This window comes from Microcaecilia unicolor, chromosome 4, assembly GCF_901765095.1.
Source record: "Microcaecilia unicolor chromosome 4, aMicUni1.1, whole genome shotgun sequence".
In the NCBI taxonomy this organism is placed as follows: domain Eukaryota; kingdom Metazoa; phylum Chordata; class Amphibia; order Gymnophiona; family Siphonopidae; genus Microcaecilia; species Microcaecilia unicolor.
In genome coordinates, this window is record NC_044034.1 from 360,645,320 (window position 1) to 360,668,057 (window position 22,738).

Consider the following 22,738-nt stretch of genomic DNA (forward strand, 5'->3'; position numbering starts at 1 on the left):
TTTGAACTAACAGCCGGCGGTGGACAACAGGACTGTAAATTTGCAGTGGAAGTTGAAAGTCCTGTTCAGGGGTGGAGGCTGTTTTAACAGAGACCCAGGTCTCCTAAAGGTGGGCTAGAGGAAGTGATTGCTTGTGAGAAGAATTTCCCTCCAACAGAGTGGTTAAGAAGGCTAATTGGAGTGGATTTGCATATGGATGGTCTAATTTGCATAACCTCATGAAACCTGCTAGCCAAGCATATTTATTTCCATAAGAGGCACCAAGGGATGCTTGTGAAGTACCAGAACTATCATTTGACTGCTGGAGAACTGGAGTATATGGATGAGTCACCCTAAGTGTAAAGTGGTCCCCAATCAAGGATACTGAGACTACTGGCTGCTATAGAGAGGAGCTGTCTCTGAGCCAAAAGGGCCCCCCCCCCCATCAAATAATAGTATGCTAGGTGGAATGTGCTGAAGAGACAACACACAATAAACTGGCTACAGTCTATGGGGAACTATATTGTCAAGTGACAAGCTGAACCCTAATAAACAATATATAAACATGTATCCATATACAATGTGATATCAATCTTTCTTTCTTTTTCTCGCAATCTTTTTTACTTTTTTCTTTTTGCTTTTTAATCAAAAAATGGAGAAAAAAGACCTCATCAGTCCTAGCATGACGATATTCTTATTCAATGCATAAATCCATCTAATCGTCTGCTTACTTAGGACTCCATTATAATCCTTGGTCTTAAAAAACTTCACTTTTTTATGATAAAAATATAGTACATTTGGCAGTGTTCTTCCAGATACCGACAACCCCCTGCACATGCTCAGTTCTGGTCATTTTTACTGCCCTGAAGCGCCGTTCTCCCTCCAGCACTGGCAATTCCCATAGTCAGCCATTAAGAAGAAGTGGCATTGCCGGGCGGCAGCAGGCAGGAAAGAGTGGAGTTCTTTCCTGCCTCCCCGAAGAGGCCACCAGACCACCAGGGCTCTTCAAGGTAGGCCTGGGACACTGTAGTATGCGGGGGGAGGTGCTGGAAACAAAGATGGGGGCAGGGGCCCAATGACCCCTTCTATACAGGGGCCCAGTTCATTGTGAGTCCGTTCAGTGAATCCAGACTGCCCCAATTTGACTGCCCCTATCGGACCGACCGTTCACTTGTCTATTAGATTGTAAGCTCTTTGAGCAGGGACTGTCTCTCTTTGTTAAATTGTACAGCGCTGCGTAACCCTAGTAGCGCTCTAGAAATGTTAAGTAGTAGTAGTAGTAGTAGTCCGCCCCTGGTGGAATCGCTTAGAGAAAGAAGGAGATAGTGATTGCTGTGGATGGGCAGACTGGATGGGCCAAGTTTTCAGCTTATGAATGCGAAGACATACTCCCCCTGTAAAAGACTTGTACTGATTAATGACTTAACAGGAGGTGCTAATCCACCCAGCTACCTTTGTATTTTCACAGAGTTTTAAGAGAAGCCATTTTGGGAACCGTGGAATAAGTTCTTCCACTTCTAGCACTGTTCTATCCATTTGCAAAATTGTGGATTTTTCTTTTCAATTAAATATGGAAGGTTTCAGAAATCCTCAGTTCTGAAGAGGTGCTCGGATTAGCACTTGACAGAGGCCAGGAAGGAGAATGGAAGGTTTTCTTCCTTGAAAGGATGTGCAGCTCTCAGTTGGTGATTGGAGGGCCAGGACAGATAAAGGACTAAAATACAAACTAATACATGCATCCAGCTTTTCCTACATAGGTACGCAGCTTTGGAATGCATTACCGGTGGATTTGAAAAAAATGCGTGACCTAATCAATTTTCGGAAATCACTGAAGACCTACCTCTTCAACAAAGCATACCATAACGATCCATCATATGAACTCTAAAACATTACCGCTTTATCTGTTATTCCGATAATGATCGCGTTATACTTTATTTATTTATTTATTGTATTTGTACCCCACATTTTCCCACCTTTTTGCAGGCTCAATGTGGCTTACACAGTATGGAAATGAGAACGTCATTACATGATTTAAGAAAACAGTCGATCATAAGCTGGGGTGAGAGAGGAATTTAGGTAGAAGGTGTTAGGTAAGGTCGTGTGAGAGGTGTCTTAGGTGTACTTGGGTGGTTTAAGGAATGATTTGTTTCATTGAGGGTGACTTTTGTAGGCTCTGTTGAAGAGATGCGTTTTCAAAGCTTTGCGAAAGCCGGTTAGATTGGTCGTGGTTTTCAGGGCCATGGGTAGTGCGTTCCAAGACTGTGTGCTTTTGTACGCAAAGGTAGTATCATAAGCCTGTTTGTATATTCATTCCTTTACAGCTGGGGAAGTTCAGGTTGAGGAATTTGCGGGCCGATCTTTTGGCATTCCTGGGCTTTACTCCATTATGTTACCCATGTTCTTTATGTAATTACTAATTGTATCTTTTATTCTGGTATGGCGATAGCCATGGCGGAACAATGTAAGCCACATTGAGCCTGCAAATGGGTGGGGAAATGTGGGATACAAATGCAACAAATAAATAAATAAATAAATAAATAAAAGTAAAGTGGACATTCCCTGGCAGTTCATGCCCTCTCTGAAGAGAAATTGCCTGGACCCAAGACCTTTATATGCTTTCATTTTCTGACTGTTCCTTGGTGCCAGCAGTCATGGCTTGACTCCTTATTCATCATCCACTGGAAGGTTGAAGACAGAGCTCCGGCCGCTGGACCAGCAGATCATGCTGTTAACTGAGTTGAGCAGGGGTTATGTGTGATTGGGATCCCGACAGCCATCTGGACTACTGCAATTCACTATACGCAGGTTGTAAAGAGCAAATACCGAGGAAGCTTCAAACAGCCCAGAACACAGCAGCCAGACTCATCTTCGGAAAACCAAAATACGAAAGTGCGAAACCCTTACGAGAGAAGCTACACTGGCTCCCGCTCAAGGAACGCATCACTTTTAAAGTATGCACATTACTCCACAAAATCATTCACGGCGAAGCCCCAGCCTACATGTCTGACTTAATAGACCTACCTCCCAGAAACGCTAAAAGATCATCTCGAACTTTCCTTAACCTCCACTTCCCTAATTGCAAAGGCATAAAATACAAGGCGCTGCACGCATCAACCTTTTCTTACATGAGCACGCAATTCTGGAATACACTACCACGCAACTTGAAAACGATCCACGAACTAACCAACTTCCGCAAACTATTGAAGACTCATCTCTTTGATAAAATTTACTGTAAGTATCGAAACACATGAAGTCCACACTCACTGTTCAGAAACACACCAATACATTCTCTTCTGAATTCTCATCCCCCGTAATTTTATCACATTTATACCTTTACTCACAGAAAAATGTTATACCGAATGTTCTCTTGCTAATGTTCTATTACCCTATCAGTTTCCCATTGTCTCTTTCCACTGTTCCATTGTTCTTTTCCTTTGTCCTATTCCCTAACAATACTTTGACTTTGTCTTCGCATAACTCCTCACAATGTAATCCATAACTGAGTTGTAACAAATCGTACTTCCATCATTTACAATGTATTGTAAGCCACACTGAGCCCGCAAATAGGTGGGAAAATGTGGGATACAAATGCAATAAATAAATAAATAAATAAATAGAATGAGAAAACTACAAAAGATACCTAAGGCGTGCAAGTGGATATTGATTTTTGTAAAAAGGCGTTTCAATTGATTTCAAGGGGAAAAAAAAGTTAAATTTTTCTAAAAATCTCTGCTAAGTAGGAAGGAATAAATTACTGACGGAAGAACTCAGAGTTAATAATTAAGCAATTCCAGTAGCTGTTCTGCTGATGTGCTAATCCCAGGTCGCAGAGAGTTTAAGACGGCTTTACGCTGGCATTTTGGTTCTTTATTACATCGGTTTCCCACACCACAAGGATGTTAGGAAAGATACTGTTGATAGCTTTCTCCGTGGCTACCCTGGCTCATTCTGAGCACTGCTGGTCAAGTAAGTTATCTGGTTGAGCTGCTGTTCTTCATGTGGAGATGGGTGAAGACCAGGGTTTTTTTTGAGAGGGTACTTGGGGGTACTGAGTACCTTTTCCATTGTCTGCTAAAATTGACCCATGGACCCCAAGTTTTAATGAAAGAGCTCAGGCTCTACACACCAATTCTGCCTTGTCATAGATTCTGTGACTGGTTGCAGGGGGTCTGGCTATTGTGGGGTGGGTCTCTCAGTGATCACCTCACTCCTGAAGGGTGGCCTAACATTTGAGTACCAGCACCTTTTTTGCTAGTAAAAACGCACTGGTGAAGACATTCCCTTTCATTTTACTTTCCTCTTCAACAGACTGATTTATTTTACAGTGCTTTCAAACATTTTCCTGCCTTGAATTTTTTTCCACTCCAGGATAATGCATCATGTTATGAAGTCAGACAAGGCATCGTGTTTTGAATATTTCTGGAGTCCTTTGATGGCATGCTTTGATGTTCCTACAAATGCCCCAAAACTTTTAAGAGCTAGGTTGTTGAAATGGAAAGTCTGGGAAAGCGGTTTCCTCTCTGCATTGTCAAATTGTGATTTTCTTTCCCGTTTGTTTTCATTTTCCCAGATATATCCACAAATGCTATCAAAGTGCGGATTAGCCTCAAAACGGCTCTGGGAAGCGAAGCAGTAAGTTTTCTCTCGGATTTTATTCTCTTCTGCATGTCTCATCTAATACCGCAGGATAAAAAAGTAAAGAGCTTAGTGTCTGTAAATAAGTCTTAACTGTAGAACATCCATTTGGCTACCAAAATATTCCTTAAAACTCTGGAGGTAAGTATTTATAGCAATGTATTCAATTCTTCTTTGCATTTCACGGAAAAGGCATGAAGCAAAGTTGGTGTTGCATTCGTCCCCTGTGCGCTTGGAGTAATGCGATGCTGGGGAGAATGAAAGTTACGAGGTCAGTCATGATTAAGATGCTCTTTTACTAAGCTCTGGTAAGCACTACTGCAGTTTAAAATCTCATACCGTTTGACACGTTCAGATAGGGTTACCATATGGCTCCAGAAAAAGGAGGACGGATTGAGCCAGCCGGGTTTTACTTCCATTGCTTGAAAGCAATGGAAGTAAAACCCGGCTGGCTCAATCCGTCCTCCTTTCGTTCAGAGGTCCTGTGGTAACTGCTACATGCTAAGAATACTTTCATTTTTTTTTGTTGGAGGGGGTGTGTCAGGGTGGAGGGAGAGTGGGCACATCTGCACCAGAGGCGGACTGACCATTCGGGCAATCAGGCAGTGCCCGAGGGCCCAGGGCGGTGGGAAGCCAGTACTTCCCTCCCACATGCCCGACATCTATCTCTCCCCTCTGTCCCAAGATCTGGGTCCCTCCTGCACTCCTGTCTCTGATCCCCCTCCCCCCTGGTCCTTTCCTCCATGCAGGCAGAACACCGGCAGTTACATTGGCCGTCTGCCGCTGGAACTTCTCTCTGCTGTGGCCCGCACCCCTCTAATATAACTTCCTTGTTCCGCAAGGGCAGAGGGAAGGTCTGGCATCAGCGGATCAGGCCTCAGGACAGTAAGTGCAGACTCAGATTCTCCTCCTGACCCCCCCCCCCCCCAGACCTTAAAAAAATTCCTGGTGGTCTGATGGAGCCCTCCCCTCCCCCTCCCTCCCCCCCCCCCCCCCCCCCCCCCCCCCCGCCATTCCCCTGTGGTCCAGTGGACCCATCCAAACCTAAAAAAAAAATTCCTGGTATTCTGGTGGACCCCTCTCAAGCCCCCCCCCAAAAAAAATAGCATGGGGGTCCAACGGGCCCACCGACCCAACCCAGCGGGTTCCCAACTGAGCCGGGCAAAGCATGGTCCCCTAGTCACCACTGGCCTTGGTGGTCTAGTGGAATCCCACCCTCCCCCAGACCCCTCCACATACCTTTGGTAGGAGGCAGGAGGAATGCCTACTCTCTCCTGCCTCTGGGCCCGCCCTCTTCAAAATAGCAGTGTTAAGTTATCTTTTCATTTATTTAAACTCTGGAATGTCATATTTGCTTTCTATCAGACATAATGGGACCTGTGTTGTCCAAAGAGATCCACGTGACTCATCTGTCCATAGAACAGTAACTCAAAAGGCTTGGGGACCATCCAAATGTGTTTTTGCAAATGTGAGATGAGCACTGATGTTACTCTTGGATAGCAGTGGTTCTCCCATGAATCCCATTTTTACCCAGTCTTCCTTTTTGTGGAACCATGGACGCTGATCTTAGCTGAGTCTGGAGAGACCTGCAGGTCTTTGAATGTTCTTCTGGGATGTTTTGTGACCTCCTAGAAGACCTGTCACTGTGCATCCTTGGAGCAATTTTGACAGGCTGACCTCTCCTGGGACGATTCACCACTGTTCCAAGTCTTCTTTCATTGAGGTTCTCATTGAGGCATATTTTCAAAGCACTTTGGGAGGCTAAGTTCCATAGGTTTCTATGGAACTTTGGGAGGCTAAGTGCTTTGAAAATATGCCTCATTGTGATTTGGTGGTGTCCCAGAGCTTCAGAAATGGCTTTGTAACCCTTTCCAGACTGATATAGTTCAACAACATTTTTTCTGATCTCTTCTGGAATTTCCTTTCATCGTGGCATAGCATTCTTGTAGAAACTTTGTGGTGACTACTTCACTCTCAAGGTTTAGATTCAACACTGGCTGCAATCAAGCCTGACTGTTTTCAGTCAGCAGAATCTAATTATCAACTAAATTTGGTCATTTTAGTTGATTAAGTAATTAATGTATTTATTTGTTACATTTGTACCCCACATTTTCCCACCTCTTTGTAGGTTCAATGTGGCTTACATAGTGCCAGAGAGCAGTTGCAGACTCTGGTGTATACAAATGCAAGGTGAAGTTGTGGTAGGACCACATAGAGAAATCGTTCGACGGGAGAGTTCGGTAATGGTCATTACGAACTTTAGCATTGTTGTGTCGCAGAGATCAGGCATTTACGTTGGATCTGTAGGGTATGCCTTTTTCAACAGGTGGGTCTTGAGTGTCTTTCTGAAGTGTAGATGGTCGTATATGGTTTTCAAGTCTTTTGATAGTGCGTTCCAAAGTTGTGTGCTGATGTAGGAAAAACTGGATGCGTAAGTTGATTTGTATTTGATTCCTTTGCAGCTTGGGTAGTGTAGATTTAGGTACGTTCGTGTTGATACGGAGTTTCTGGAAGGTAGGTCGATTAGGTCTGTTATGTAATCTGGTGCTTCACCGTATATGATTTTGTGAACCATAGTGCAGATTTTGAAGGCAATGCGTTCTTTGATTGGGAGCCAGTGTAGTTTTTCCCAAAGGGGTCTTTCGCTTTCAAATCGTGTTTTTCCGAAGATGAGTCTTGCAACCGTGTTTTGTGCGGTTTGAAGTTTCTTTAGGGAAGGGGACAGTTACTTTTTCACATGGATGATATGGGTGTTGGATAACTTTGTTCCTTAAATAAATTAACTTATAATTTAAAAACTGAGGGGTCCTTTTACTAAGCTGTGGAAAAATGTGGCCAGCAGTAGTGGGGGCATGTGTTTTTGGTGCGTGCCTGGACAATTTTTACCATGTCTAGGAAAAAGGGCTTTTTTTCAATGTGCTGGGAAAAGGACCTGTGGTAAAATTGAAACCAGCATATGCCTATTTATAGCCTAAGCTCGTAATGCCACCCATTGATCTAATGGTAAGGACTCACGCACCACATGCGCAGTGACCGGTCGGCGTGCGCCAACTGCCGATTAACGCCAGAAACACCGTGCACAGTAAGAAAAAAAATTTGTCCCAGCGGTATGGGCGTGTGCCAAATCCAAAATTACTACAAGGGGGTGCACTAACCCGGTGGTAGTCTCATTTTGGCGTGTCCTGCCCATGCGTAGAGCCTACCAGGCCTTTGTAATAGGGCCCCTGAGTTATTCACTCAGGAGTCCTTTTAGAAAGGCGTGCTGAAAAATGGCTTGCGGTAGTGCAGGCGCGGGTCTTGGGCACATGCCAGTCCAGTTTTCAGCGCGCCTGTAAAACAAATGCCTTTTAAATTTTTTGCTGAAAATGGACATGCGGCAAAATGAAAATTGCCACGCGTCCATTTTCAGTCCGAGACCTTACCGTCAGCCATTGACCTAGCGGTAAAGACTCACGCGGTAACCAGGTAGTAATGACCTAAGTGCGCCAGGCACCACTTGGCGCACGTACGAAAAAAAAAATATTTTTCAGACGCATGTATCAGACGCGCACCAAAAATGAAATTACCACAAGAGCCACATAGTAGCCATGCGGTAACTCCTTTGGCGCACATTGGGCGCGTGTAGACACTTATGCAGCTTAGTGAAAGGTCCCCTCAGTTTCCTTTTGTCTAACACTGCACTTTGTTTAAAGATCAGTATACGTTCAGAGTGACATATCCTATATAATAATTTGCACCTCCAACATTCCATGTCTGACATCCTGGGTTCGTAACATCTCCTGGCTGCCTGGGTTCATAACATCTCCTGACATCAGCCAGCCTCCAGCGTTCCATTCCCCCTCACTGTTCCGCCCTCACGTCAAGACGTAATGACGTCAAAGGGTGGAACAGTGAAAGGGAATGGAACGCTGGAGGCGAGCTGACGTCAGGAGGGATGTTATGAACGGAACAGAAGCTAGCGCCAGCCAGCCAGAGAACGTTCAGGTACAAATCAAGGGGAGGAGAGAATAGCGGGACATCGAGGGGAGGGAGGGAGGAAGGGGAGGGGAGGGCAGGGCAGAGGAGGGTTGACAGACATGGATGGGATGGGAGGACAGTAGAGGAGAGAATTGCGGGACACTGATGGGAGGGCAGTGAAGAGGAGAATCGCTGGACATGGAGAGGAGGGCAGGGGAGAGAGAAAAAAAAAAAGGTTACATGACAGCCTTCCTAGGGCCCATTTCATTCTTGAGGAAATGGGCATGGTTCTACTAGCATGCAATCATAGGGGATATCAGGAGGTGGAAAAGCTTTTTCACATCACTGTACATATATTTTGGAAGTGTGGGGAGTTGCCTTTGAAGGTGCCTGCTGCTGCCATCCTCCACCGGCCACTTCAGTTATTGTTTCCTGTGTCTGTCTGCCCGTGTTGCCTGTGTGCTATTTTTTTTTTATTACATTTGTACCCCGCGCTTTCCCACTCATGGCAGGCTCAATGTGGCTTACATGGGGCAATGGAGGGTTAAGTGACTTGCCCAGAGTCACAAGGAGCTGCCTGTGCCTGAAAAGGGAATCGAACTCAGTTCCTCAGGACCAAAGTCCACCACCCTAACCACTAGGCCACTCCTCCACTGTTGCTACTATTTGAGATTCTACATGGAATGTTGCTATTCCACTAGCAATGTTCCACGTAGAAGTCGGCCCTTGCAGATCACCAATGTGGCCGCGCAGGCTTCTATATGGAATGTTGGTAGTGGAATAGCAACATTCCATGTAGAATCTCCAATAGTAGCAACATTCCACGTAGAATCTCCAATAGTATCTATTTTATTTTTGTTACATTTGTACCCTGCGCTTTCCCACTCATGGCAGGCTCAATGCGGCTTACATGGGGCAATGGAGGGTTAAGTGACTTGCCCAGAGTCACAAGGAGCTGCCTGTGCCTGAAGTGGGAATCGAACTCAGTTCCTCAGTTCCCCAGGACCAAAGTCCACCACCTTAACCACTAGGCCACTCCTCCACTAAAGTTCTGGAAGGGTTAAGGGGATTTTGGAATGGCACAGCGGTCAGTATTCTGTGGCTTCTAACAGTTTCCCATAGAAAAACTTTGTGACAGAAGACTCGATGTGTAGCTTTATTACAAGCAGTAACCCGACATGGCCACAAGGCGGGGACGGGAAGAAACTGTGTCCCCGTGTCACTATCCCACTGCACTGCCAGCCATACCTTACATCTCCTCCCTCTCGCTCCTCCTCACTCTTTGCGTGTTTTTGCTTCTCAGAGAGATACCTGCCATTTTACTACCTTTTCAATTTCACCTTCTCACACACATGGTACACAAATCTTCAACATCAGCAAAATTGGCCCTTTCCTTTCTGAACACACCACCCGAACTCTGGTCCACGCTCTCATTACCTCTCGCCTTGACTACTGCAACTTACTCCTCACCGGCCTCCCACTTAGCCATCTATCCCCCCTTCAGTCTGTTCAGAACTCTGCTGCACATCTCATATTCCGCCAGAACCGATATACTCATATCACCCCTCTCCTCAGGTCACTTCACTGGCTTCCGATCAGATACCGCATTCAATTCAAGCTTCTCCTTCTTACCTACAAATGCACTCAGTCTGCTGCCCCTCACTATCTTTCTACCCTCATCTCCCCTTACGTTCCCGCCCGAAACCTCCGTTCACAGGACAAATCACTCCTCTCAGTACCCTTCTCCACTACCGCCAACTCCAGGCTCCGCTAATTCTGCCTCGCCTCACCCTATGCTTGGAACAACCTTCCTGAGCCCTTACGCCAAGCCCCCTCCCTGCCCATCTTCAAGTCTCTGCTTAAAGCCCACCTCTTCAATGCTGCCTTCGGCACCTAACTCTTACCTTCAGGATATCCAGACTGCCCCAATTTGACTGCCCCTATCGAACTGACTTTTCACTTGTCCTTTAGATTGTAAGCTCTTTGAGCAGGGCCTGTCCTTTTATGTTAAATTGTACAGCGCTGCGTAACCCTAGTAGCGCTTTAGAAATGTTAAGTAGTAGTAGTAGTAGTAGTAGTTAAGACCCAGGCAGGGGTAGGGTGGGGGCACTAAACTGGTCTGCACAGGGCCCCATAGCTGCTAAGGCCGACCCAGGAAAGCAGCACAAGTGAATACCTGGGGTGGCTTCTTCTCCTGGCATTCTTTGCGATTTTGGACAAGTTATCTAACCCTCCACTGCTTCAGGTACAAACTAAGATTGTAAGCCCTCTGGAGCAGGGAAGTACCTAGTGCACCTGAATGTAAGGTGCCTTGAGCTCAGGTTTGGAAAGATGGCTGACTAAATCCAAACACCTCTGCAGGCTTCCACTACTTGTCCTTTCAGAGGCGTAGCTACGTAGGGCCAGGGGGCCCTGGATCCCCCCTGCCGACGACTCTCTCCAACCCCCCTCTCGCCGCCAAGCCTCCCCTGCCGTCGCCGTGGGCTACCTTTGCTGGCGGGGGACCCCAATCCCCGCCAGCCGAGGAGGTCCTCTTCTTCCCACGAAGGCTTCGTTCTGTTTCTGACGTCCTGCACGTCAGAAACAGAACGAAGCCTTCGCGGGAAGAAGAGGACCTCTTCGGCTGGCGGAGATTGGGGAGGGTTGGCGGCGGGAGGGGAGGGGGTCAAGTTGGCGAGGGGGTTGGCAATGGCGGGGGGGGGGGGGGGTTGGCTAAAATGTGCCCCCTCACCTCAGGCTCTGGACCCCCCTCCCACCGAAGTCTGGCTACGCCCCTGCTTTCCGTCATTCCTCCTTTCTTCTCTCAAGATATCTTTACTCCTCCACTTCATTGTTCTCTTATGCTTTCTTTACAGTATGCCTGGAATGCAAATGAAGAGTATTTGTTTAAGTCCATGATAGCCTTTGCTCTGAGAAGTGTGGAAAAGCAAAGTGAATACCAGTGAGTAAATCTTAACCTATAGATTCTATATTCACTGGGCACACAAAGGCCACCTCTATAATATGGTGCCTGCATTTATTTTTATTTTATTTATTTATTTATGTAAAATGTTCAGAGTAAAAGCTGTACCGAATAGCACATTTTATTATTCAGCTGAATAAAAATAATGAAAAATATTATTTAGCCGAATGCGAATAGGGCTAGATACTTTATATGGCACGAAAGAAAAGCAGCGCCGAAAAAAAAGCGTTATTCTATAAGCCACGCTTAAAATTAGGCACGGTTTATAGAATAGCGCATACGCCTGGGAATCACGCTTAATTGTAGGCACATCCATTTGCAGCAACTGAAAAGTGGTGTCAAGGGAAAGGGAAATGGGACTTGATATACCGCCTTTCTGAGGTTTTTGCAACTACATTCAAAGCGGTTTACACTAGCAACATTCCATACGTGCAGGACATCAGACTCACAGAAACAGAAGCCTGCGCGGCCGCGTTGCTGATCTGCAAGGGCATGCTTCTACATGGAATGTTGCTAGTGGAATAGCAACATTCCATGTAGAATCTCAAATAGTAGCAACAGAATCTCAATAGTAGCAACATTCCATCTAGAATCTCAACTAGGGAAAGGGAAATGGGACTTGATATACCGCCTTTCTGAGGTTTTTGCAACTACATTCAAAGCGGTTTACACTAGCAACATTCCATACGTGCAGGACATCAGACTCACAGAAACAGAAGCCTGCGCGGCCGCGTTGCTGATCTGCAAGGGCATGCTTCTACATGGAATGTTGCTAGTGGAATAGCAACATTCCATGTAGAATCTCAAATAGTAGCAACAGAATCTCAATAGTAGCAACATTCCATCTAGAATCTCAACTAGGGAAAGGGAACTGGGACTTGATATACCGCCTTTCTGAGGTTTTTGCAACTACATTCAAAGCGGTTTACATATATTCAGGTACTTATTTTGTACCAGGGGCAATGGAGGGTTAAGTGACTTGTCCAGAGTCACAAAGAGCTGCAGTGGGAATTGAACTTAGTTCTCTAGGATCAAAGTCCACTACACTAACCACTAGGCTACTCCTCCACTCCATGGAACCAAACAAGCTTAGCAGTGATTTAATGCCCACTGCAATGTCCAGGGTGTTGTTTTTTTTTTTTTTCTAGGAAAGACCTTGTGTGACCCCCCCTGGAAGTTAGCTTGTGGTCCAACTTGTTAAGAATTGTGGCGAAACAGGGGATTTTTCTGCTTGTCAATTGTATAGCTATTTTTATGATGTGCATTTCCCTTGTTTGGCCAGCAGGTGGTGTCTGTTTCCTGCTTTTAAAGTTGATGCAGAAGTGACCATTTCTTTCAGTTTAAGCTCTGAGGAAAAAGTAATCTGCACTGCTGTTGGTCAGAAGCCCTTTAATGTTTATGCTCTGGGCTCTTATTGAATCTGCTGGAAATATTTAGTCACAGTATGGGAGCACAGAGGTAAACACCGCTATAGTGAGACCCTGTTCAAAGAATAAGTGTTTAGTTAGTTTAATATTGATTCATGTTTAATTTACCTGTTAATTACACCCTATTCATCCATTCACTGTTCTAACGTGATAATAAATCAATTCATTTATTAGCTTTGTTTTTCCTGGATTGACTAAGAATCCTGGTGGTTTGTGTTTTGGATCTGTGGGTGCTTTCTAGAAACTGTGGGACCCCTGTAAGTGTGGTCCCAGTGTCCTTAGAAACCACTGGGGAATTAAGTTGTGGGTGGGAGACTTGCCCAGAGGCAAGCGTAACCCAGCAGGTGGGAGGAAGGGTATGCCAGAATAGAGCATGTGCACAGGTGGTAGTGGGCCTGACCAGTGTTGGGACAGACCCTCTAGGTGGCCGCAGGATTAGCCCCAGGTGTAGGGTTACCATATGTTTGGATTTACCCGGACAAGTCCTCTTTTTGAGGACATGTCCGGGCAACCAGCCTGCCCGTTTGTCCAGAAATCCGGACAAATGGGCAGATTGCTAGCCTCCCCTCCCCTTACTTACTACTGCCCTGGTGGTCTAGTGACCTCTTCCGCCTTCGGGGCAGGAAAGAGCCCCCTCTTTCCTGCCCGGAGCGCTGCCCTGCATGCTTCCTTCCTGTTGCTGATCTCGGCGCTGATTCAAAATGGCCGCCGAGAGTTGACATGACCTCGCCATTTTGAATCGGCACCAAGATCAGCAACAGGAAGGATGCATGCAGGACAGTGCTCCGGGCAGGAAAGAGGGGGCTTTTTCCTGCCCCGAAGAGGTCACTAGACCACCAGGGCAGTAGTAAGGTAAGGGGAGGGGGTGATGGGGTGTGTGACAGGGGGGAGGGGAAAATGTGATAGGGGCGGAGCGAGGGCGTGAAAGGGGGCAGGGTGGGTGGGGTGTGAAAGGGGGCGGGGTGGGTGGTGGGGGTGGGGCATGTGTCCTCCTTTTTGGGGGGACAAAATATGGTAACCTTACCCAGGTGGGTGCTAGGCGTTCCGTGACAAGAATACTTTTTACTTGAGTAATTTTTTTGGATAAGACTTTCTACTTTTACTTTTGAAGCCAGCACTTTTACTTTCTACTTAAATACTTTTAAAAAGTAATGACTCCATCTCTGTGTATCTCTGGTGTACCTATAGAGGCTGCGGCAGGGGATCGCTTCTGCCCCGGCTACCCCATAACACCAGGTAGGCCCAAAGGTGGTGGCTTAGTGTGAGTGTGTTTGGGGTCGGTGCTGTTCTGGGTGGTGGCTTAGGATGAGCGTGTTTGGGATCCGAGTAGAAGCTGCTACCAGCCAAATTGGACTTGCTCTTGTCAAGGGTGCCTAAATAGAAGCTGCTGCTATTGTTGGGGGTGATCCAGGTAGGAGCTGCTATCACCAGTGGAGCGGTCAAGTTGGTGGTTCTTATTATCGTGGGGGAGGGGGATGTCTAGGTAGGAGCCGCAACTATTTTTATTTATTTTTTTATTTATTTATTGCATTTGTATCCCACATTTTCCCACCTCTTTGCAGGCTCAATGTGGCTTACAATACATCATTTGTACCCCATGCTTTCCCATTCATGGCAGGCTCAATGCGGCTTACATGGGGCAACGGAGGGTTAAGTGACTTGCCCAGAGTCACAAGGAGCTGCCTGTGCCTGAAGTGGGAATTGAACTCAGTTCCTCAGGACCAAAGTCCACCACCCTAACCACTAGGCCACTCCTCCACTTCAATTTGGAGTTACTGCCTGGCTACCGTATGGCACGCGTCCGATATGTGCGTCCAAAAAATAATTTTTATTTTCTGGCGCACGTAGTGGCATTTGACGCACGTAGGTCATTACTGGCCGAGACCTTACCGCTAAGGCTCAATGCGGCTTACATGGGGCAATGGAGGGTTAAGTGACTTGCCCAGAGTCACAAGGAGCTGCCTGTGCCTGAAGTGGGAATCGAACTCAGTTCCTCAGTTCCCCAGGACCAAAGTCCACCACCCTAATCACTAGGCCACTCCACTGTTGCTACTATTTGAGATTCTACATGGAATGTTGCTATTCCACTAGCAACATTCCATGAGCAACATTCCATGTAGAAGTCGGCCCTTGCAGATCAGCAATGTGGCCGCGCAGGCTTCTGTTTCTGTGAGTTTGACGTCCTGCACATACGTGCAGGATGTCAGACTCACAGAAAGAGAAGCCTGCGCAGCCTTCTACATGGAATGTTACTAGTGGAATAGCAACATTCCATGTAGAATCTCCAATAGTATCTATTTTATTTTTGTTACATTTGTACCCCGCACTTTCCCACTCATGGCAGGCTCAATGTGGCTTACATGGGGCAATGGAGGGTTAAGTGACTTGCCCAGAGTCACAAGGAGCTGCCTGTGCCTGAAGTGGGAATCAAACTCAGTTCCCCAGGACCAAAGTCCACCACCCTAACCACTAGGCCACTCCTCCATGGTGGAAATATATTAGAAAATAGACATTTAGTGTTACAGAAGGATCTTAGGCAACAAGATAATGATAGAACGTGATAGTAGTATAACAAGCAGATATTGTAGGGCAGTTCTGAGTACATGTGGAGGAGTTGTGTATATTCACATTGGTTGATCTCTGTGGTATGCTTTGTTAAAGAGATGGGTCTTCAGTAGTTTACGAAAGTTCGTTAGTTCGCAAATCGTTTTTAGGTTGCGCGGCAATGCGTTCCATAGCTGTGTGCTCACGTAGGTAAAGTTTGAAGCATGCGTTAGTTTGTATATCAGGATTGGGGTCAGGTTAAGAGCTGCTATTGTTGGAGAGGGGTCCAATTAAGAGGGGGCTACATTTTTGGGGAGGGGGAAGAAGGGGAGCACAGGACATATCGTCTGCCACCTGGAAGTTATGCAGGCGTCGGCCGATATTCAGTTCCAGCACCTGCATAGCTAATCTGGCAACATTAGGATGGCTATTCATAGTTATGCTTATTGTACTTAATATACTGCATTAATTACAGAATACAAAGTAAGACTAGCCATACTGGGTCAGACCAATGGTCCATTTAGTCCAGTATCCTGTTTTCCAAACAGTGGCCAAGCCAGGTCACGATTTGGCAGAAACCCAAATCGTGGCAACACTCCATAAAAGCAAACATCCTTGAGCATGGAGACAGTGGGAACTGAACCCACCGCCTTGCTGCTAGTAAGCCAGCAGCCAACCTGTAGGCCAGCAATTACAATTCACGGTTCAAATCCCGTACTCTCGGGAACTCCATAAAATAATAGGAAAGTCAACCAACCAGAGGAAAAAAAAACTCAAGCACATTTCTCTCTAGCTAAAGTCTAAACATACATGGCATACTAAACCGGACACGTAGTCCTTCATCAGCACTGGATATTTCTGGCACCCATATAATTCCTAGCTTATTCCCAGCTCCGCCCCAGAATACCCCTCTCCTGCCCGGATTTAAGATGGCTGGTTAGTGCCGCTGAATATCAGTGGCCAGCCCACTGAGAGCAATTGAAAAGGGCAGGATCCCCTGCTTAAGCTGCTTTGAAAGTCAGGCCTATAGAATTTAGTAGTTGGTGTAGATATGGCAAGGTTGGATTTTAAGGTCAACTGATGCCCAAAACACAGCCCAACAATGATGCCCCTCAGCCCTTCCATCGCTTAACTGACGAGACATTAAGACTCACTAAGTGCTGAGAAATATCATTATGGTACCAAACAGGGGCGTAGCCAGACTTCAACAGGAGGGGGGTCCAGAGCCTGAGGTGAGGGGGCACATTTTAGCCTCCCCCCCCCCCCCCCCGCCGCCACCATCTCGACCCCCCCTTCCCACCGCCAACCCTCTCCCGCCGCGTACCTTTGCTGGCGGGGGACCCCAACCCCCACCAGCCAGTCCTCTTCTCAGTCATGCAGCGTTGCTGACCCCCCCCCCCCCGGCGCCACCACAACCCTCTCGACTCCCCCTTCCCACCGCCAACCCTCTCCCACCGCGTACCTTTGCTGGCAGGGGACCCCAACCCCCGCCAGCCGAAGTCCTCTTCTTGGCCGCACGGCATTGCTGACCCTCCCCTTCCTGCTGCCAACCCTCTCCCGCCGCATACCTTCGCTGGCGGGGGGCCCCAACCCCCGCCAGCCGAAGTCCTCTTCTCAGCCGCGCGGCGTTGCCGAATGATCTGATCAAATTTGAATCTGTTTCTGTGCGTGTGTCTGACGTCCTGCTCGTACAATGGTCAGGACGTCAGATGCACGCACAGAAACTTGATCAGATCATTTAGCAAGCGATGCCGCGCAGCCAAGAAGAGGACTTCGGCTGGCAGGGGTTTGGGTCCCCCGCCAGCAAAGGTACGCGATGGCGGCAGGGGAGGGTTGGCGGCGGGAAGGGGAGGTCGAGAGGGTCGCGGCAGGGGGGTCCAGGGCCAAATCTACGGGGGCCCATGCTCCCGTGGCCCCATGATAGCTACACCCCTGGTACCAAACAAAACATCATGTATATTTATAACGATTAGAAAAACACCGATATTCATGTTGGATAATGGATGTGGCAGACGGCAGTTAAAGGGTTAAGGGCATGATAGCTAGGAGAAAAACCTCTGATGCCCTCCTGTCCCCTGGTGCCCTAAGCACATGCTTATTTTGCTGAATGGTTAATCCAGGAGAGAGGAGCAGACTGGATAGGCCATATGGTTTTCAGCTGCCATCATCTTCTGTGTTTCTATTGTGTATCCAAACCTCCCACTCCGTCCTCTTTGCAAATGGATTATGCACAAAGCTTTCAAAGTCTCAAAAAAGCCATTTCACGAGATACAGCGTCTGAAAGGTTATAGACCACTCATTATTTGTTATCCTGAATCTTATTATCACAGTTCAGTTTTATAATAGGCCAGAGTGGATAATGGAAAGTATGTCAGCGATAAATAAATTTTGTTATCACTGTTCCTGTGCTTGTTGGTACAGATAAATGAGTACTTTTTTCACCACGTATCATTTGATAATTACAAAGTAATAGCTTGCTTTTAGCGTGTGTGTTTAATTTGGACGTCTACCAAGGTCAAGAGTTTCACATTTATATTTCACAATTCTTTTGGGTATAGGAGGGGGGGGGGGGCAGGGGACCCTATTTGATCACATTTTTGTATTAGCAATTTCATCAAAAGGGAAAGGTTTTTTTTTTTAATTATAAATTTTTGTGGCTTTCTATTATATGGAAGCCCCTCCCCAGCTCAGAGTTTATTTATAGCATTTTTTTAAATTTTATTTATCATTTTACTTAATTACATTCACATTTATCACGTAAATGTAAGGAAAAACAGAAATTAATATAAGGAAAAAGAAAAAACATTTTCCCTTAACAGAGGAGTGGCCTAGTGGTTAGGGTGGTGGACTTTGGTCCTGAAGAACTGAGTTTGATTCCCAGCACAGGCAGCTCCTTGTGACTCTGGGCAAATCACTTAATGCTCCATGTAAGCCGCATTGAGCCTGCCATGAGTGGGAAAGCGCAGGGTACAAATATAACAAAAAAATATATATATATAATTGTCCAAAATTGGGGGATCCAAGACCAGGAAAATAATCTCAAAGAAAATAAGAAAAACACCAAGTGGTTAATCTTACAAATTCATATTTTCTGAGGGAGGAAGGTTAATCGGTAATTGCAGCCGCTACAGTGGTAACTAAAGGAAGTTGCTGCAGAGGGTTCTTCATCTGTTCTTTTAACTCCACAAACTCTTGTAATTTCTTGGGTTCAACAAATAAGTAATAAGGAAATAAAACACTTACAAGGGAATCGCTCTAGGAAGGTCCCACCTAGGGCAATGATTCTTGGCTTAAAAGCCAAGAGTTCACACCTCCTAGTCTGCGATTCCCTTGATATATCAGGAAATATATTCATCTTTGAACCCAAAAAACTATCAGCCATGTGTCGGAAATACAATTTCAAAACATTGTTCCTATCTAAATCAAAGGCAAAAGTCACTAGTAATATAACTCTCTATATAGGGTATTTTAGGAAGATTTATCATTCTCAAGTTATTTATTTATTTATAGCATTTATATCCCACAATATCCCACCCACGGGCAGGCTCAATGTGGCTTACAACAGTCTGTAAAAACAGACATCAATTCAGCAAACAAACAATCAATTTCATAGAAGTTAAAGAGAGGAAGGGAATAGCAAAGATGGGAAAAGGAGAAAGAGTCGTGGTGATCAATATGTCGCTTTGACAGGTACAGTTCAGAAGTAAGAGAAGTTAGGCGGGATTTGAGCGTAAGCTTTTCCAAACAGAAAGGTCTTGAGGCGTTTTTTGAAGGTCGGGTGTTCAGGAGTAAGTTTTACCAATTTAGGTAGACCATTCCACAAATGAGCGCTAATATAGGGGAAGGCGGATGCGTAGGAATTCCACTACAGCTGCCGCTTCTTGCCTCTCTGGACCGATGCGTTACAGCTCTGCGCTAAAACTCAGCACAGGGTTTCCTAACACACACTTAAAACATAAATTTGCACCTAAGGCAGAGACCAAATAATATGCAAATGGGTTAAGTTATTTGCTAACAGTGGAGAGCGCGCTGAAGGGCAGGGCCGCCGAGAGGGGGGGACAAAATTCCCCGGGCCTCCGGGGGCGGGGGGGCCCCGGCGCCGCTGCCACAGTCCGGCCCGCCCGCCCTCTGTCGCTCCCTGGCATTGAACTTAAGCACCTCACCTTCGAAAGCGCATCAAGCAGCGGCAGACCACTCCTTCCTTCCATGTACCGCCCTCGCCTGACGTAACTTCCACGAGGGCGGGACACGGAAGGAAGGAGTGGTCTGCTGCTGCTTGTTGCTGCGCTTTCAAAGGTGAGGTGCTTAAGGTCAGTGCAGAGGGCCCAGGGGTGGAGAGAGGGCCCGGTGGCGGGTGGAGGGGGGGGGGGGGCGGCAACCTCGGGTGGGGGTGGGGCGGGGGCGGCCTTGTCCCAGGTCTGGCCCAGTCTCTCGGCGGCCCTGCTGAAGGGCCACCGAGATGGGGGCAGGGGGCAAAATTGCCCGGACCCGTCTCCAAGGGGGGGGGGCCCAGCGCTGGGGTCTGTCTCTCTCCTGCTCCTGTCGGGACCCAGGTGATTGCGTTAACACGATAACCCAGTCCCAGCCCACGGGAGCAGGACAGAGTCAGACCCTGACCCTTGGAGGCCAGGAGGAGCAGATGCACTGATGCAGGAAGATAGGAGGCGGGAGCGGTGGTGGCCTGAGCGAGTGAGTGAGGGGTGGCAGCGGCTTCGGCGGCCCTGTTTCTCATCGGCCTTAGTGCACTGGACACATACGCAAATGGGTCTGCGCTAGCAGCAGCTGTATTTTGCGTAGAAGAGACTTGTGTGCTTATTCATCTGTGCCTGTAGTGGAATGTTTTCTATGCAAACAGGTTTTGCATTACCAGTATTTCTCCACAGAATAATACATCTGCACTTGAGCTGGATATGCATGCAACTTCAAAATGCCAATACAATTTTTGCAAGACGTCAACAGTCCAGCACTGTTCTCTCTGTTCCAGCACAACTCCCTCAGCTGCCTATCCCTCTTTTTTTCACCATCCTCTTGTCCCGTCCTGGGTCCCAGTCTGCCACTGCAGTCCCTGTCACCTCCTCCTCCCTCCTGCGCCCTGATCCACTGCTGTGTCTTCCTCCTCCCAGCCCAGACTCCCAACACAGCTATTTCCCCTTCTCTCTCTGATCCTGATCTACAATGGCAGTCAATTTCACATAAGGGAAGGGAAAATGGGACTTGATATACCGCCTTTCTGAGGTTTTTGCAACTACATTCAAAGCGGTTTACAAATATTCAGGTACTTATTTTGTACCAGGGGCAATGGAGGGTTAAGTGACTTGCCCAGAGTCACAAGGAGCTGCAGTGGGAATTGAACTCAGTTCCCCAGGATCAAAGTCCACTGCACTAACCACTAGGCAACTCCTCCACTGGAGCTGATACTGTGATGTCATAATGCCTCATTCCACCAATGCCTGAGCCAACCTCATCAGTGATGTCACAATGGCTTGATTGCTCAATACTTGGCTCACTTCTGATATTGTGATGTCATAAGGGAAAGGGGGAAGGGGGAAAGGGAAATGGGACTTGATATACCGTCTTTCTGAGGTTTTTGCAACTACATTCAAAGCGGTTTATATATATTCAGGTACTTATTTTGTACCAGGGGCAATGGAGGGTTAAGTGACTTGCCCAGAGTGACAAGGAGCTGCAGTGGGAATTGAACTCAGTTCCCCAGGATCAAAGTCCACTGCACTAACCACTAGGTTACTCTTCCACTCATTCCACCAATAAGAGCCAACCTCATCAGTGATGTCACAATGGCTTGATTGCCTGATACTTGGCTTACTTGGCTCACTTCTGATATTGTGATGTCATAAGGGAAAGGGAAATGGGACTTGATATACCGCCTTTCTGAGGTTTTTGCAACTACATTCAAAGCGGTTTACATATTTTCAGGTACTTATTTTGTACCAGGGGCAATGGAGGGTTAAGTGACTTGCCCAAGGTCACAAAGAGATGCAGTGGGAATTGAACTCAGTTCCCCAGGATCAAAGTCCACTGCACTAACCACTAGGCTACTCCTCCACTCCTGCCTCTTTGGGATTCCAGAATCTTGCTATTCTTTGGGGTTCTATATGGAATGTTGCTACTCTTTGAGATTGTAACCAGGGGCGACTGACCATTTGGGCAACCGGGCAGTGCCCAAGGGCTCAGTGCAGTTGGGGGGGGGGGGGGGCTCAATACCTCCTCCCCACATGTCTGACATTTCTCTCCCCTCTGTCCCTGGGTCCAGCACTCCCCATCTCCCACCCCCCACCCCGTCCCCTGGTCCGGCGGTCCCCCTCTTTCACTTCCCCCGTTTACCTCAAAAGTCTCTTTCTCCACGTACAGGGCCTCAGCTGTTTGCTGGTGACCAGAATCTTCTCTCTGCTGTGGCCCACCCCTTTCTGATGTAACTTCCTGCTTCTGCAAGCGTAGGCCACGGCAGAGAGGTTCCAGTCAGCGGCAGACAGCCAGGGCCCTGTACAGAGAAAGGGACTTTTGAGGTAAACAGGGGAGAGGGAGAGAGAGGGGGCATGCCAGATTCAGTAGGGGGAGAGGAAGAGATGTGGGACCAAGGGGCAGAGGGGTAGGGATGTGGGATCCAGGGGCGGGGGGGGGGGCCCAGATCCCTGCAGTCCGCCCCTGACTGTAGCTAATATTTAGGATCTTTTGATAATGCAAACCAGAAAGCCGTCGTCCGGTGTACTGCATGAAAGAGTCCCTGATGAGCTCTTGTTTTGAATCCGCAGGGCATCTGACGTACTGATCTGTAATAACACGGAGCGGGTCTCCTTTACGTTTATGGTTAAAACCCAGGATGGCTCCATCGTTCAGAGCAGTGAGATAGAATTGGCAGTAAAGTAAGTTCCTATTTACTATACACTATAATATTATTTTAATTGTACCTTATCATTTTATACTAAGAAACATAAATACTGTAGCTACCATGGCAACAGGTAAAAACGACATGTCTTGATTACAAGTCACAGTGCCTCACCCGTCACCTCACTCCGTGACTGAAAGCGCAGCAGCGACAGATCGGATTCGCCTCCCTTCGGGCCTTCCCTCCCTGTGTGCCGCCCACCCCTCACGGAAGTTAAATCAGATGAGGGCGAGGCACAGGGAGGGAAGGCCCGAAGGGAGGTGAATCCGATCTGTCGCTGCTGCGCTTTCAGTCACGGAGTGAGGTGACGGGTGAGGCGCTGTGATTTCA

At 47.2% G+C, this 22,738-nt stretch overlaps 1 protein-coding gene across 1 annotated transcript in view; it reads left to right on the forward strand.

Moving 5' to 3' along the window:
* The first annotated feature begins 3,834 nt into the window (after positions 1–3,834).
* CLTRN (collectrin, amino acid transport regulator) overlaps positions 3,835–22,738 on the forward strand; it is a 36,043-nt gene continuing 17,139 nt past the window's right edge. Inside the window, exons 1-4 of the mRNA XM_030199699.1 lie at positions 3,835–3,945; positions 4,550–4,611; positions 11,427–11,512; positions 22,275–22,385. Of these exons, the coding sequence (XP_030055559.1) occupies positions 3,876–3,945; positions 4,550–4,611; positions 11,427–11,512; positions 22,275–22,385 (329 nt within the window). The 5' untranslated portion in view covers positions 3,835–3,875. The remainder of the gene's footprint in view (positions 3,946–4,549; positions 4,612–11,426; positions 11,513–22,274; positions 22,386–22,738) is intronic.